Source organism: Aquarana catesbeiana, linkage group LG04 (genome assembly GCF_042186555.1).
Source record: "Aquarana catesbeiana isolate 2022-GZ linkage group LG04, ASM4218655v1, whole genome shotgun sequence".
In the NCBI taxonomy this organism is placed as follows: domain Eukaryota; kingdom Metazoa; phylum Chordata; class Amphibia; order Anura; family Ranidae; genus Aquarana; species Aquarana catesbeiana.
In genome coordinates, this window is record NC_133327.1 from 238,325,285 (window position 1) to 238,342,666 (window position 17,382).

Genomic DNA, 17,382 nt, shown 5'->3' on the forward strand with positions numbered 1-17,382 from the left:
CAGTGTGCCTGCTACAGAAAAAAAAAGAAAAGTTTTATTACAACTGATTTAAAAACTGCAACAATGTAGTCTTTATTAAACGGGCGTACAGGTTGTTAAAGGGGTATTAACGGGAGTCTCGGTTATTTAATGGGAACCTTGATGATTAAACGGGATCCTATGTTATTTATTATCCCTGGTACAGTGGGAGATGGGGGTCCAGTAGTCCTGTGCAGGGATCCTTTTGTTATTTATTATCCCTGGTACAGTGGATGATGAGGGTCCAGTTGTCCTGTGCAGGGATCCTTTTGTTATTTATTATCCCTGGTACAGTGGATGATGGGGGTCCAGTAGTCCTGTGCAGGGATCCTTTTGTTATTTATTGTCCCTTGTACAGTGGATGATGAGGGTCCAGTTGCCCTGTGCAGGGATCCTTTTGTTATTTATAGTCCCTTGTACAGTGGATAATGAGGGTCCAGTTGTCCTGTGCAGGGATCCTGCAACACAGGTGTCACTCACACTTAGGCAAGGCGTCTCGTTGCCATGGAGACGGAGACACACCTGTCCTGGAGCATCCTTTTCTTCATGCTCCCTGCCAATCAGGAGACATAAAAATGACCTACAAGTGGCAAGTTATTCGCCTGATGGCTGCACCGTGACACCGGCTTAAAGGGCCACACAATGGCATGTGCCCGTAAAAGGATAGCAGTATGTGGCTAGTGTCACAGCCAGGATCTAAGCCATGCTCAAACCATCCAAAACTCTGCCAGGTTGGCTGCTCTCTGGCGCCTCTAGTGGCTGCTAAAAGAATGGCAGTGTCAGCACACTGCGAGCCCCTTTACTGCCAGTACTGATCCCTTATTATGTTATCATTTTTTTTATTACATAAGCTTTAATTGACAGTGTTCTTTTCTTCTATTATCCAGCCGCATTTTCCATTGCATTTCTCTAAGCTCGGTGTTTAGGGAAAGTATACTTTTTAATTAAGTATCCTTAATGACTTCTGTTAACTAAGCTTGCATATCTTTTTTTTTTTTTTTTTTTTTGCAAAAAAAAAAAATTCAGGAGGGTTAATCTTGAGTTGAAGGATCCAGATGTGATTGACAAGAGGAAAGGTGTTGATGGCAGGTCGTGCTGCCTTATTTACAGCCCACTGCTTGCTATAGAGCCTTTTGTTAGGGCTGCAAAGCTAATTTAGTGCTGATCAAAAGCGACACATAGTTAAAGGACTGGTAATGACTGCTAATTTCATTTCACACTCGTACATCCCCAACTGCTGTAATTAAGGACACGACATTTAAATGCAGGTGAAGAGTATTTTTTTTTGGGGGGGGGGGGGGCATATATATATTTTTTTCAACATGAATATGCTGGTCCACACGCAAAGGTCTCTGCTAATATGCCAATAAATGTTATATTAAAAGCAGTATGTAATGTACTGTAGATTTCTCCCTGTCGCTATATGTGGAGTGATCCCCTTCTTTGCAAATAGTCATCAAAAAAATTTTGAGTGGCATATTATTTAACATATTTTTATTAAAGCCAAAAAAATGCATTTTTTTGGCTTTAGCTGAAGCCCTGAAATTGTAAAAAAAAAAAAAAGTACAAAAATGTTATACATTTTATTTAAAGCAGTTTGTATGCATTATGACTACAGGGCTGCATATTAGTGCATTATTGCAAGTGGTGGTTAATTTTTGTCTCCAGGCTTCAAAGTATAATAGCTCTGCGGTTTTTTTTTTTTTTTGTTTTTTGTTTTTTTTTTTTTTTGCAGATGGGCAAAACTGACAGGAAAAAAATATTTTAGCCTTTTATCTTTTTCATCTGTGTAGCCTAAAGAGCTGTAGTAGACCCCGCTAAGATTGTATGATGGATCTTGAGCAAGTGATTGAGGATGTCTCAGATGTGTGGCTGTCTCGAGCACGTTGTCTTGAGCCCCCCCTGTTGGACGCAGTAGGAGCTGCACAGTGCCAGTCCAAAGGAAGCTCATACATTTGGCTTGTGTAATTTTTCATTTTAGAACTTTTTCTCTTTTTTTTTTTCATCGCAGACAAACACAAACGACATGTAGGTGGAATATTCCAAATTCTAAATGAGACTAATGGTCTAAATGGTCTAGCAGTGTTAGGAGATTTTGAAGCATGGGGCTAGGCATGTGATCATTTTTGCTATTTCTTTATTCATTATTAGTTTCTTTGATGTTTTTAATGTTAGATAGAAATGATTTAATCTGAAGGTTCGTTTTCCTAACCTAATCATTAGCGCTGTAAAAAGTATCAGGTTGATCTGGTATGTAAATAGTGGGATATATTGCAGGTTTTAATGCAGCAGCACAGGTTTTTGTAGCTATCATCCCCTTTAGCATTAGGAAGCTGTTGCAATATGCAAAAAAGGGAGAAAAAAGATAATACATTTAGTTGAAATACATATATATTTAACCCGAGGGTATAATTAATGAATCAGCAGGTGCACCTGTGAACACATTCAAATCAAGTCAAATCAATAAACTTGTATTTGAAATGTAAAATATCACCCTAAGGTGTTCCATTTACTAACATGGACTTGACCTCCCAAGGTATTAAATATAGCCTAATACAGTCCATGGTAATTGTATCAGATGGTTGTATACCGGCCAGCTGTTATCAGCTCCAATGTAATAAGATTCCAAGAATGACTAATAATTATTAATCCAGACAGGATCAGATATCATGAATTTGAATTAAGGACCTCCTTCTCATCGCAGTTTCAAGTAAATGAATAAATAATTACGATAACACTAATTGATCAACCCATAGATCAAACTCATGGAAGTTCCTCGTTTTATTTTATAGCCTGACAACTGACCTGTATTGGTAGCTGATGGCTTTACATAATGAGAGATCTATGGGTGCCCATGTTAAAATGCCACAGGCCTACAATTTATGGGTCTGCTTGTCCATATGTGTTTATGATATAAATGTTATAATGAATGTAATATCAATTGCCCCCATGAGACAGAGGCCACAGTTAGTTAATAACTGCTATACTGACAGGTTTTAGCATTAAACTTCCTTTGGCAGTAAGATTAAAATTGCATGTTGATTCTTTGAGCCTGTGAAAGCCTGTCTACCCAGATAGATAATATCCAATGCATAGACTCTGGATGGGATAAGGTGACTATACATGTGAACCCTGGTACTCTGAATTCCGCTGCTATTTCAAGAGTCCTTGAATGCAATGATTGGGTAAATGTGGTCTGGATGAAGCGCCTGTTATTGTCTTCTTCTCCTCTACCTAGAATGGCACTTCTCACAATTACAATTGCTGCGCTTCCTGATCGGCCAAGAATAAAGAGCGGCACAAGCAGTTTCAGATAATCAATAATATATTTCAAGGACGCTCTTGTGCTACTGGGTAATTGTCCTGGAGAATTGAAAATAAAATCTCATTGTCCATTTACTACTAGGACATAAATAGACGTTTCACATTCACGCCTGCATTAGGTGGATTTGGGTTATGCTCTTCGTTCACTGAACGCAGCACTGACAATGACACTTTTCATGGGTTTCCTATCTATATACACTCTATGCAAAGGTAATAAGTACTTGAAGTGTCAGCCTTGGTGTTTTCTTTGGGTATCGAAGTTATTTCAGTTCAGTTGTGTGTATTTATTCATTTCAGGCCTCTCTCTCTTATATATCTCCAATATATATATATATATATATATATATATATATATATATATATATATATATAATGTATCCCTCTCCCCTTTATATATATGTTTGGATCAGAGAGCGAGAAAGAGGGAGTGAGAGAAAGTGAGAGAAAGAAAGAGGAAGAAACATATATATATATATATATATTCCTTTCGCACTACCTCTTCCTCTTTCTTTCTTTCTTTCTTTCTTTCTTTCTTTCTTTCTTTCTCTCTCCCTCCCTCTCTCTCACTCTTCCTCTTTCTTTCTCTTTCACTCTAAATCTCTTCCTCTTTTTTTCTCTCTCACTCCCTCGTTCTCTCTCTCTGAGACTGAAAAAGATTGATATTAAATATACATTATATATGGGACAATAAAAACCCATTATGAGAACTTCCATGTACATAAACTACCTATCTATATACACATTATACCTTGCTACCATTCATCAGATACTTATTTTATGAAGTCAGCTTTCTAACATACTTTGGTGTTTATTCTGGCTGAGTTCAAGTGGGTAAAATAATACCAGGCCTTATGTATGAAAATAATAATAGTAATAAATATACCGATTTATTTTTCTTATTTATTTATATTATATAAATACTAATATATATCTTTTTCTCTCTCTCCCTCTCTCTCTATATATATATTATTTTTTTTTAATGAGAGATACATATATATAATCTCTCTGTCTCTCTCTCTCTCTCTCTCTCTCTCCCTCACTCCCTCTCTATATATATTTTTTTCTTTTTAAGAGAAAGGGATAAACATTATGTATATGACAACACAAACCAGAATCATAGCATAACCAGAGCTACACGCGCGCCTGTGTATGTAACAGGTGTATTTTCCTTTCTTTCTTTCTTTCTTTCTTTCTTTCTTTCTTTCTTTCTTTCTTTCTTTCTTTCTTTCTTACTTTCTTTTTTTTTTTTTTTTTTTTTTGGTAAAAAAAAAAAAACAAAACAAAGATTTGTCTCGGCACATTTAAAAGAAAAAAAAATCCATCGGTTTGCAAGAGATGAAATGCAAACTTTTTTTGGCTGCGATAGTTGACATTTTGTTCAGAATTGAGTTAGCAAGGCATTAATTATTTCAGAAGGAGATAAAACTCTCATAGCCCTAACAGACAAATAGGCCCTTTTCAGGATTTTAATTACAAAATAAAATGAGGCAAGCTCTTCCTTGCAAGGGTTTGTGAGTGGTTAAACAGAGCTTTCCCCCCAATACTGGTGGTCGTCAGCCTCCACTAATTAGCAATGCTGAGAAATTCCTGTTAACAAGGACATTCTCCCAGTCCCCGCTGGTCCCCTGCAGTTCTTCATTTCCATAAGAAGATTAGGAGTGCAGGGAACACACTCAAATGCAGATGCAGAAAAGAAGCGTTTTTAACAAGCAATATAATAGCGCAATGCTTGGCTAGGCTCTCACCTAATTACTGCAACTTAAACCTCTATTTGCTTCTCAGGACAAAAACACATTTGTGCGGTTTTTCTTGGACTTTCTCTAAACTTTTGTTCCAGCAACATTTTACCTGAGAGCCACTAATCAAACTTTCTGAGGACTGCTGCCTGATGGCACCATACATAGCATTATTATTTTTATTATTATTACAAATATGTCATCTTCACAACGTCTATGAAAGCCAAGAAGTCCAGTGTGCTTATCATATTGGAGAAATACAATTCCAAGAATATAGATGCGGATCTCAATGCTAAACCTGCAGATGATGGCTTAATTATAGTGTAATGTAATAGATTTACTATAAAAAAATAAAAAAAATAAAACGATATAATAAAATTAATTGAGATCTTGGAATTGCGACGGGAAATTATTTTATTTACTGATTTAAAGGCATTATTAATACAGTTAGCACACTAGATTCCTGCATTGTTATATCATAATAAATAAATGTTCTGCTTCTAAATGTATCACAGCTTCCCGTAATATCCTATTAGTTTTCTTTTTCTTTTTTTATATGAGTCTATATTTTTAGAAATTAAACTACAGTGTATTCCTTGCCTGTAAATAGTATTAAACACAAGCACAAAGCTAACTTGGCTTTAGCTGGGAGCAACACGGAGAAAACAAAACAAATCAAAATATAGCGTGCTGAATAAAAGAAATCTGAACCAATACGATGGATCATTAATTATATAATAAAACCTCATCTATAAGCTAAAGCGGCTGCACCAGGGAGCGGCGTTGCCACGGCCGGCCATTAGGCGGCGCTCTTACACCATGAGTATCTGAAGGACTTTCCAATGAACCTGCTTCTTTAATCCAATGAATAACCACTTTACCATCAATTGGAGGGAGATCAGAAAATCTCTGATGTGAGTGATCTTCAAACTTATTCCAAAATAATTCTTTAGAAGAATCTATGCTGTTCGGAATAAGTGGGGATACCCTAATCCTGGCAGCCCCTGAAATATCACAGATATACTATACCAAACATACATATTTATAGATACCTTAATAAATGTGTGTGTATACAGTATATATATATGTATATATGTGTGTGTGTGTGTGTGTGTGTGTGTGTGTACACACATATATATATGTATATATGTGTGTGTGTGTGTGTACACAGTATTTATACAGTGTGTGGTGTGTATATTATATATATATATATATATATATATATATATATATATATATATATATATATATATATATATAAAGAGAGAGAGAGAGAAAGAGGAGGAGGGGGGTGGGGTGGTAAGGATTATACATTTTAGGAGGGTGACCACTAACTAGATAGCATCTAGATAGATAGACTTTGTGCTCACCCCCTATAAACATATAGGGGTTGATTTACAAATAGGTTGTTCACTTTTCAAGGGAAGTTTCCCTTAGCTTAGTACATCTGGTGAAAATGAACTTTGCAAAGACAACTGCAAGGGGGGGGGGGGAGGGGGTAAAAGAAAACAGTATTAATGCTTGCACATGGTTGGATATTTGAAGTCAGCAAAGATTTATTCATTGAATAAGGTACGCACATATCCCCTTGAAAAGTGAGAATTCCTATGAAAGTGGTCTATTTGCCTTTAGTAAATGAACTCCATAGGATCTTAGAAGTCACTTCCTTTTATATGTATACTTATTGGTCCCCCCTATAAACTTACAATCTATCGCTCTCTCTCTTTCTTTATAAATATATATACATACATACATCAGCATGTAACAAATGTAACATTCCCTTTGTTCTGAACAAATATGCTCAGCCATAGCCTATAATAAGAATTTATGTCCTTGCACACAATGAGCCCAGTGTGTCCAATATTTATTTGTTGTTGAATGTACTTTAGATACACAGCTTTGCACAAGGGAATTGAAGTAATCGTAGAAGTGTCTTTGTCCTGCACTGTGTAGTTACAACAAGAGAAACAAAACTAGCTACTTGTAAGGGCCATGCTGCATCTCTTTTAGTATTGATGCCCCCCCCCCCCCCCCTGGAAATCTTTAGCTGGTGACAATAGAAGAACTTCTGAAATTACACTCTGCCTTCCCCCAACTCAGACAGATCTATTGGGCTCCCCCTCCACCTTCCAATCCCTGCAGGGCTTTTTCATTTCCCCCCAGAAAACAAAAAACAACCAGACTTCTGTGACTAGTATCATCACTTTTTATGATTTTTGCAGCAATCCTTCCTTCTTGATGTTAAATAAATAAGGTACCATGGGTTTTATTTATTAAAACTGGAGATTGCAAAATCTGGTGCAGCTGTGCATGGTAGCCAATCAGCCTCCAAGGCTGGCTATACATGTTTAATGTTCTTATAAAATTTTCCTTTAGATGAAAAACCATATAATATGAGGTCAAAACGAAACAACTTTCAATTGTTTCCAATCAGACAGGCCCTTGCACTACATAATTTAAGGTAAATCTAAAGGAAAATTGTACAAGAGGGTTGAACATGTATGGCTAGCTGGATACACATTATACAACTGTTGTTGTTCAATTTCCTTTAGATTTACCTTCAACTATGTAGTGCAAGGGTCTGCCTGATTACATAGATTTTGAAAGTGTTCAGGTTTGACCTCATATTTTATGGTTTGGGTAAATCTAAAGGAAAGCTTGTCCAATTAAGCTTTGACAAAAAAATGGAAGCTGATGTCAAAACCATATAATATGAGGTCAAAGCCGAAACACTTTCAGATTGTATGTAATCAGGCAGGCCCTTGTCCTACACAGTTGAAGGTAAATCTAAAGGAAAATGAACAACAGAAGTTGTATAGTGTGTATCCAGCGTTAGGCTGGCCATACATGTTTAATGTTCTTGCACAATTTTCCTTTAGATTTACCTTCAACTATGTAGTGCAAGGGCCTGCCTAATTGGAAACAATTGAACGTTGTTTAGTTTTGACCTCATATTATAGGGTTTTTGTAAATCTAAAGGAAAATTGTACAAGAACATTGAATATGTATGGCAAGCCTTAAAGTAGAAGTCCATGCAAAAACTAAAATCCTTGCTTCTATAGCCACCAACATTCTAACACTAACCTCTCTAGCCCTGAAAAGAAAAAACGAGTATATATACTTTTTCTGCAGGTGATCCAACCCGATCTCCAGGGACGGAAGCTCTGCTGAGTTCACGTCCGACGATGGCTGGGAAATGAATAGGAAGTGATGTCACCCATACAGTTACTACGGGGCTTCTGTTGGCGGGCACGTCCTCTGCACCCACCTATACATGGAAGCCGCGGCTGTGATCAGAGCTTCCGCCACTGGTCGGACCGCCTGCAGAGCAGATATGTAAACTCGTTTTGTTTCTTTTCAGGGATAGAGAGGTTAGTGTTAGAATGTTGGTGGCTATAGATGCAGCGATTTTAGTTTTTGCATGGACTTCAACTTTAAGCTGGATACACACTATACAATTTTCTTTGGATTTTTTCCTTTAGATTTACCAAAACCATATAATATGAGGTCAAACCTAAACACTTTCAATTTGTACACAATCGGGCAGGCCCTTGCACTACATGGTTGAAGATAAATCTAAAGGAAATCATACAACAAAAGTTGTATAGCTGGATACACATTATACAACTGTTGTTGTTCAATTTCCTTTAGATTTACCTTTAACTATGTAGTGCAAGGGTCTGCCTGATTACATACATTTTGAAAGTGTTCAGGTTTGACCTCATATTTTATGGTTTGGGTAAATCTAAAGGAAAGCTTGTCCAATTAAGCTTTGACAAAAAAATGGAAGCTGATGTCAAAACCATATAATATGAGGTGAAACCGAAACACTTTCAAATTGTATGTAATCAGGCAGGCCCTTGCACTACACAGTTGAAGGTAAATCTAAAGGAAAGCGAACAATAAAAGTTGTATACTGTGTATCCAGCTTTAGGCTGGCCGTACATGTTCAATGTTCTTGTACAATTTTCCTTTGCATTTACCATAAACTATGTGGTATAAGGGCCTGCCTAATTGGAAACAATTGAAGGTTGTTTAGTTTTGACCTCATATTATATTGTTTTTAGTAAACACAAAGGAAAATTGGAAACAAAAACTGAACCTGTATGGCCAGCCTTAGAGGCTGATTGGTTTCTATGCAGTGCTGCACCAGATTTTGCACTCTCCAGTTTTAGTAAATCAATCCCATGATTCTTTACTTCTTTTACATCAAAAAGGATTGCTTCTGGGGGACATGAAAGACTCCCGCATGGATTGGAAGGTGGAGGGAGAGCCCCATAGATCTGTCCGAGTTGGGGGAAGGCAGAGTGCAATTCAGAAGTTCTTCTGTTGTTTTCTGGGGGGGGGGGGGGGCATGAAAAAATTCTGCATGGATTGGAAGGTGGAGGGGGAGCCCCATGGATCTGTCTGAGTTGGGGGGAGGCAGGGTTTAATTTCAGAAGTTCTATTGTTTTCTGGGGGGACATGAAAGACTCCTGCATAGATTGGAAGATGGAGGGGGAGCCCCATGGATCTGTCTGAGTTGGGGGGAGGCAGGGTGTAATCTCAGAAGTTCTTCTATTGTTTTCTGGGGGGACATGAAAGACTCCTGCATGGATTGGAAGGTGGAGGGGGAGCTCCATGGATCTGTTTAAGTTGGGGGGAGGCAGGGTGTAATTTCAGAAGTTGTTTTCTGGTCAGAACATGAACAAAAACCTGCAGTGATTGGAAGGTGGAGCACCCATAGATCTATCTGAGTTGGGGGAAGGCAGAGTGCAAATTCAGAAGTTCTTCTATTGTTTTATAGGGGGGGCATGAAAAAATTCTGCATGGATTGGAAGGTGGAGGGGGAGCCCCATGGATATGTCTGAGTTGGGGGGAGGCAGGGTTTAATTTCAGAAGTTCTTCTATTATTTCCTGGGGGGACATGACAGACTCCTGCAGGGATTGGAAGGTGGAGGGGGAGCCCCATAGATCTGTCTGAGTTGGGGGAAGGCAGAGTGTAATTTCAGAAGTTCTTCTATTATTTTCTGGGGGGACATGCAAGACTCTGCAGAGATTGCAAAGTGGAGGGGTAGCCACATGGATCTGTCTAAGTGGTGGGAAAGCAGAGTGTAATTTTGGGTATCAAGTGATGATGTTAGACACTGAAGTCTGGTTGTTTTTTTGTATTGGGGGGGGGGGCATGAAAGACTCCTGCAGGGACTGGAAGGTGGAGGGAGAGCCCCATGGATCTGTTTGAGTTGGGGGAAAGCAGAGTGTAATTTTGGGTATAAAGGGATAATACTAGACTCTGAAGTCAGGTTGTTTTTTTTGGTTTCTGAGGGGACATTAAAGACTCCTGCAGTGATTGGAAGGTGGGGGGGGGGGGCATAGATCTGTCCGAGTTGGGGGAGGCAGAGTGTAATCTCTGAAGTTCTTCTATTGTTTTATGGGGGAGGGGACATGAAAAAGTCGACATTTGTCATTTTTATAAGCTTGCATTTTCGGATTCTATTTGTTATTTGTAACCTGCTGCGGTGTGAGGATTCCGAAGTATTCAGTTGCTATGGGGAGTTTGTATAGAAGGAGATTGCTGGGGGGGGCATTAGGAGGAGGTGGGGAGGGATCTACAGACACCTGCACAGCCAGACTCCGCTCCTCCACCCGCGATCTTCGTGAATAGGGCGAAGAAATGAAAGTGTGCGCAGACAGGTGTGTTGTGGGTGTCAGAAGGGGTTAATCCTCCATGGTAGTAGAGCGAAGTTTCAGCAGTGCAGTCAGGAGAGCCCCGTCCCCCCACTTCCTCCTCTCCTAGGCGTGTGTGACCTGTTGCTCCTGTTTGATGGGAGGAGGGGGCGTGGAGAAGCTCGGCTGCTATAGGTTGCCGGCGACGCTCGGCTCCCTCCCTCTTTTCGCCACGCCCACGAAAAACTGAAGCCGAAGGGGGCTGCCCCTGCCTGGCGTTCTGATTGGCCGCCGCGAAGCCATTTATTCCCTGACAGCCCCCATCACATGGACGGTTGTCTATTAACTTGTTTCAAAAAAGTAGCAGGACTTGTCAAAGGCGCACGATGAAAAGTAGTTTGCTGGCTGTGTGAGAAGGCAGCATTGGAGAGCGTTGGAGAGCAGAGCAGCGACATAAAGAGCAGAGAAAATAATTTGGGGCTCAGAGAAGAAGAAGAAGCAGAAGAAGTTGTGTTATTTTGGGGCACCCCCCCCCACACACACCAGCCGCCTGAATGTACAACATGATGGAGACCGAGCTCAAACCGGCCGCCCCCCAGCAACCTTCCGGCGGGGGGAACTCCAACCAGTCGGCCGCTAACCAGAAAAACAGCCCGGACCGGGTGAAAAGACCCATGAACGCCTTCATGGTATGGTCCAGAGGTCAGAGGAGGAAGATGGCCCAGGAGAACCCTAAGATGCACAACTCTGAGATCAGTAAGAGGTTGGGGGCTGAATGGAAGCTCCTCTCCGAGGCCGAAAAGAGACCTTTCATTGATGAGGCCAAGAGGCTCCGAGCCCTCCACATGAAGGAACACCCGGATTATAAATACCGGCCCAGGAGGAAAACCAAAACCCTCATGAAGAAGGATAAGTACACCCTACCTGGGGGATTGCTAGCTCCTGGGGGCAACTCCATCGGCTCCGGGGTCGGGGGCAGCCTAGGAGCCGGGGTCAACCAGAGGATGGACAGCTATGCCCACATGAACGGCTGGACCAACGGCGGCTACGGCATGATGCAAGAGCAGCTCGGTTACCCTCAACACCCGGGACTCAACGCCCATAACGCCGCTCAGATGCAACCCATGCACCGCTACGACGTCAGCGCCCTCCAATACAACTCCATGAGCAGTTCTCAGTCCTACATGAACGGCTCACCTACCTACAGCATGTCCTACTCCCAACAAGGGGGCCCAGGTATGACCCTGGCTTCCATGGGCTCCGTGGTCAAGTCTGAATCCAGCTCCAGCCCACCCGTGGTCACCTCGTCCTCCCACTCCAGGGCTCCTTGTCAAGCGGGGGACCTCCGGGACATGATCAGCATGTACCTACCTGGGGCAGAAGTGCCAGAGCCCTCTGCCCAAAGCAGACTGCACATGTCCCAGCACTATCAGAGCGCTTCGGTACCGGGCACGACCATCAATGGCACGCTTCCTCTATCACACATGTGAAAAAAACAAAACAAAAAAAATAAGCACAGCAAAAAAAAAAAATAACTTTTATTAGAGTTTGGACTTTTTTTGGACTATTTTTGTACAGAGAAAAAAAAATGGGGAGGGGATTAAAAAAAGAAGAACTTGTAAAGTATCAGAGAAGAAAAAACAATACAGAAACTTAAAAAAAAGTTCTAGGTAGGAACTTTTTTTTTCAGAATTATTTACCAATAATATTTAGAGCTAGTCTCAAAGAGAAAAAAAAAAGTGATGACAAAAACAAACAAAAAAAAATGTTTTATTATTTGCGAGGAACTTTTGTACAGTATTTATCAGATCAACAAAGGCGATCCAAGTGCTATTGTTTTTCCAAGCTGCGACTTTGCCAATCTTTTTACACTCATAGGTCAATGCAGCTTTTTGGGAAGAGGGGGGGAGGGGGGATGAAGCTGCCCTGGGAACCCTTTTTTTTTTTTCTTTTACAATTTGGACATATCCATTCATGACAAAAAAAAAGTAACAGGACAAAACCACATCCATAAAAAAGCACACAAAATTGTGTACTATTATTTTTTTTTTATTATTATTATTATTGATTGTTAAAAGCAGTCATTGACTCAAAACAGTTGTTAATTTATAATAGGCTGTTTTGTTTTTTTTTGTTTTTTTTTTTGTTTATTTTTTTCTTTCAAAGTCTTCATCCTGTTCAGATAAAAAAAAGCAAAATGAAACTACTGTGTTTGAAATATTTTCTTATGGTTTGTAATATTTCTGTAAATTTATTGTGCTGATATTTTAAGTTTTTTTTTCTCTCTCTCATTTTCAGTAGATGTATTTTAAAAGACTCGGCTCGGTTGTTGCCGAAAGTCCATGTATATATATATGAACTAATACCACTCTTATAACAGGTACATTTCCCGCTTAAGTTTTTACTCCATTCTGCACAGTTTGAGATAAATAAATTTTTTTTGAAATATGGAATCTGACATCACCTGGAGTGTTTGATTTATTTTTGTTATTATTTTATATGAATGGCTAGCACATTAAAACAAGAAAAAAAAATAGGGGGCTAATTTAATGTTATTTAATTGTTTATGGCAGAATTACAGTAGACATATACCTAGATAGGTCTGTAAATGAAGTCTACTGTTTCTATGGAATGGGGGCCATTGCAGATAGTTTCACGTGGATGATGTCATGTTTTCTAATCAAATGCATTTTAATAGCAGAGTAATCTTAATGTGGTAACAATGATCAGATGACAAGAAGCCGGCATTAATGGAACGTCTATCTGCATACAAGGTAAATGTTGCTTTGACATTTGGTGATAAAGTGGATCAGTTGTAATGCACCCGTCAAGCTTCAGCTTCTACTTTGTATTTTCAAGGCAGAACAAAAGTTCTCTGTATTGAAAACAAATTGCGACTATTACAGCTGTTTTAATCCCATCTCTAAATTGCCAGCGGGGTCCAAAAAAAAAAAAAATAACTGGATAAAATCTCCAGCTGATAACAGAGAAGCCTGGGCCCTTATACAAGAACGAAGCATCAGCCACGAGGTAGAGTTTTACTTTTAAAAGCTGAATTTTCTTTTTCTTTTTTCTTTTTTAATCTGTTTATTATACTATGGCTTATCCATGCACTGTCCATTGCTTTGTCAATGCAACCTTGTTCAAGCCACCAGGGCTGCCTGTTCACTGACACTCTAGATAAGTGAATTAATTTATGGAGTATTGATTAGGAGATAGCGCTTCTGGTCACTTGTTATGGTTTTGTCATTGTAGGCGGATAGAGATAATAAATAATCAATATTTAAAGGAAATCTGTTGTCAAAGTCACAAGACTATTTTTTTTATTAGATCACTCTTTTTATATGTTCGACCTGAATAGGCTTAGAAGTGTTAAATAGAATTTGTGGTCTTTCTGCCCTTTAATTCATCTAACCTACATTTAAATTAATCTTAAGCAAATAAGGTTTAGCAGGCCAGCAACATTTTAGAGTAATGGCTGACTTTTGTGCATTATGGGCTTAGCATCGTTTGAATGGAAATGTGCGAAATTTGACAACTTGGGCTGTATTGGCAGGAGGACAATCTGAGAAGGTTTAGCACCCTAGTTGGCAGGCCGTTATAGGGTGGAACTGTCTCTTTGTCAGGCCTGCCTTTATATAAAGATGTTCGTAGATTACCTATATAGATCGTAAGTTCTATGGACAAATGATTTATGGCGTGCAAACACTATCCCTTTTGGTAATGCATGTTTGGCAAAGCAAAAAAAAAGGTCAGTTTGGTGTAGTATGATAAATAGAACTGTTTTGTTGTTAGTATTATTACTACCGTTATTCTTATATAATTTCTGTTATGTAAGTGATAAACAGTGCACAGGGAAATTTAAATAGTAAGTTAATCGATGTGTCTATGAGTAATATATATATATATATGAATAAATATATTTAACGCTATTACATATACATCTAATATATATATATATATATATATATATATATATATATATACATTAGAAGCTCTATGTATATATTTTTTAAACTGAATATATATATATATATAATTATATATATATAATTTTTTGTTACACATAGACACGTATATTAATCTTTATTTTACATAAATTTCTCTGTACACTATTTATCACTTACAGAACATAAATGATATTAATATATATGTATATTAATATTCTTTTAAGCTGTGGATGTGTTAAACTCCCCCAAAATGCTCTGTGCCCCCGGAATGAAAGGTTTTAGTTCACTTTATGACAACTACCCCCCCCCCCCCCTTTCCCATGTCTCCAAGATGCTTGGCTTTTCCTCCAGCATGGTCGTTGGGGCTGGCAGCCCTGGTTGGGTTGAGAGTAATGTCTCACTAACCTTACATAATGTTTAGATGAATCCATTGATGAGATTAAAGTTTCCCATGTGAATTTTTGAAGCGGAGTGGTAAAATATTTTGTCGTATAGGGGAGTAGATTAGCAGGCATCCTTGCCAAGGCAGACTAAACTGGTAATACATACAGTCTCTGGGGAAGGCAGCTCACATTAACTGCTAAATGAATATTTGACAAGGGCTCACTGTGAGGCATTATTACTACAAACGCGTCCCTACTGGACTTTCAAAGGGTCAGAGGGCATCGGTTCAATTAATTATTTATACCGCTTGTTCTTGCACGGCGTTATCCTGCAATTGACATGTTCTTATAGTTGGAGCTCTCTGGAGATCTAGAATTCTAGATATGAAATAATAAAAAGAGAGGAGATGGATGGTTGAGGCACATAGGCTCTAGAAATAAATAGCTTTGATTTGATGCTTATCTTTATTAATTTGATTGTAGAAATTAGATCAACTAAGATAGATAGATTTTTGTAGAATATTTGGGCTGGCCCAGTGAATTTGCACTTGGCAATTATTTATTCAGGTTCAGGAGAAATTTCAGTGGTGAATAACTGAAAATATCTTTCCTATCTGAAACTATCTGTAGGCCAACCTAAAAAGTGCCTCATTAGGTCGTAGACATTAGATAAACTAGGATAGATAGATAGATAGATAGATAGATAGATAGATAGATAGATAGATAGATAGATAGATAGATAGATTTTTTTTTAGAAGAGTCATATTTAGATTGGCCCAGCAAATTTGTGATTGACAAGCATTCAATCAGGTTCAGGACACATTTCAGTTGTTTTGGTTATTTGAAACTGTCCTAAATTAGCTACAGGCCCATCCAAAAAAAAAAAAAAACTACCTGTTTTGAAATTGGATAAATGAAGATAGATAGATGAATAGATAGATAAATAGATAGATAGATAATAGATCATGAGTCATGTCTGGCCAAGCGAATTTGTACTTGACAGTCATCTGATCAGGTCCAGGAGAAATTTCAGTTGCTTTCAAGAACTGTATTTATTGGCTTTCCTAACTATCCTAAATCACCGATACTGCAACCTAAAACTATCACTTGAGAATATAGAATTTAGATAAAATATGGATGAGAATTTGTCAGTTTTGTACATGCATGTAGCCTCATGTTATACTTAAGAACTAATGTTCTTTATGGGAAAAAAAGGGAGATAGATAAATAGTCATAGACTGGTCCAGCGAATTTGTGCTTGACAATCATCTATTGCATTTCATGAGAAATTTCAATTGTTGTGAATAATTTTCTTTGTATTAGCTATCTGAAATTACCTCAAATTGGCTATAGGCCAACCTAAAAAACGACCCCTTTAGTAAACAGCTCATAGTTATCTATATAACGTATATAACTATCATTTACAATTGAAGTTAGATGTCGGGAAGGTGTAATTACCCACCACTTTAGGCTTTGAGGCTTAAAAAAACATTTTATGAGCTGCTTGTTCTCCGCCATTAATATAAGAGATGATCGCCTTGGGCGGAGGGCTGTAGCGCCTAGCCGCCAGCTGTTGTCAGCACCTAAGGCCAGTAATAACATGGGTGATCTTCTCCCAAATATCCACATAAATGGCCCGCCACACTTTCCTTTTTGCTCAGCTGCTTTTTATATTTAACATTGAAATGGCTTGTGTGTTGACAAACGATCCGGCCTTTTCATTTTGGATGCCTTCTTTCTTGTTGGAGATAAAAGGTTTACAATAGAGGATCTGGCGTGGTATTTTGGCTCATTTTGTTGCTGGAGGAGATTTGGCTTGGGTGAGGGTTGCTATTAAAGTCAATAAGCCGTGCTTGTATACAGTATATATACAGGCATACCCCATGTTTAAGTACACAATGGGGTTTATTTACTAAAACTGGGAAATGCAAAATCAGGCTCACTTCTGCATAGAAACCAATGAGCTTCCAGGTTTTGTTACCAAAACATAATTGAACAAGCTGAGGTTAGAAGCTCATTGGTTTCTATACAGAAGTGAGCCTGATTTTGCACTTTCCAGCTTTAGTAAATAAACCTCATTGTGTACTTAAAAGTGGGGTATGCCTGTACAGTGGTGTGCTGCTGCCTGGATGGCAATCATATACCTACATACTACCATGCATTTTTGCCGTAGGTAATTATGTTAAAGGGCAATGGTAGAAAATAATTAGATAATTAGATCTAAATATCCCAGGTGTATACATGACAGACCTATATATGACTTCTAGCTGTGTGAGTATAGATTCTCTGGTAATGTCTTATACCTCCAGTGGTTTCCAGTGGACT

The 17,382-nt window shown here is 38.7% G+C and overlaps 1 protein-coding gene and 1 long non-coding RNA gene across 9 annotated transcripts in view; both read left to right on the forward strand.

Annotated features, from left to right (window-relative positions):
• Positions 1 to 17,382, forward strand: part of LOC141139794 (uncharacterized) — a 1,361,894-nt gene that overhangs the window by 1,297,470 nt on the left and 47,042 nt on the right. The window lies entirely within an intron of this gene.
• SOX2 (SRY-box transcription factor 2) lies at positions 10,452 to 13,182 on the forward strand. Its single transcript, XM_073626280.1, has one exon. It carries the CDS (start codon positions 11,279 to 11,281, stop codon positions 12,212 to 12,214), a length of 936 nt encoding a protein of 311 aa, XP_073482381.1. The 5' UTR covers positions 10,452 to 11,278; the 3' UTR covers positions 12,215 to 13,182.

Coding starts and splice junctions, on each gene's coding strand:
- SOX2 (XM_073626280.1), top strand. CDS start 11,279: ATGTACAACATGATGGAGACCGAGCTCAAACCGGCCGCCCCCCAGCAA.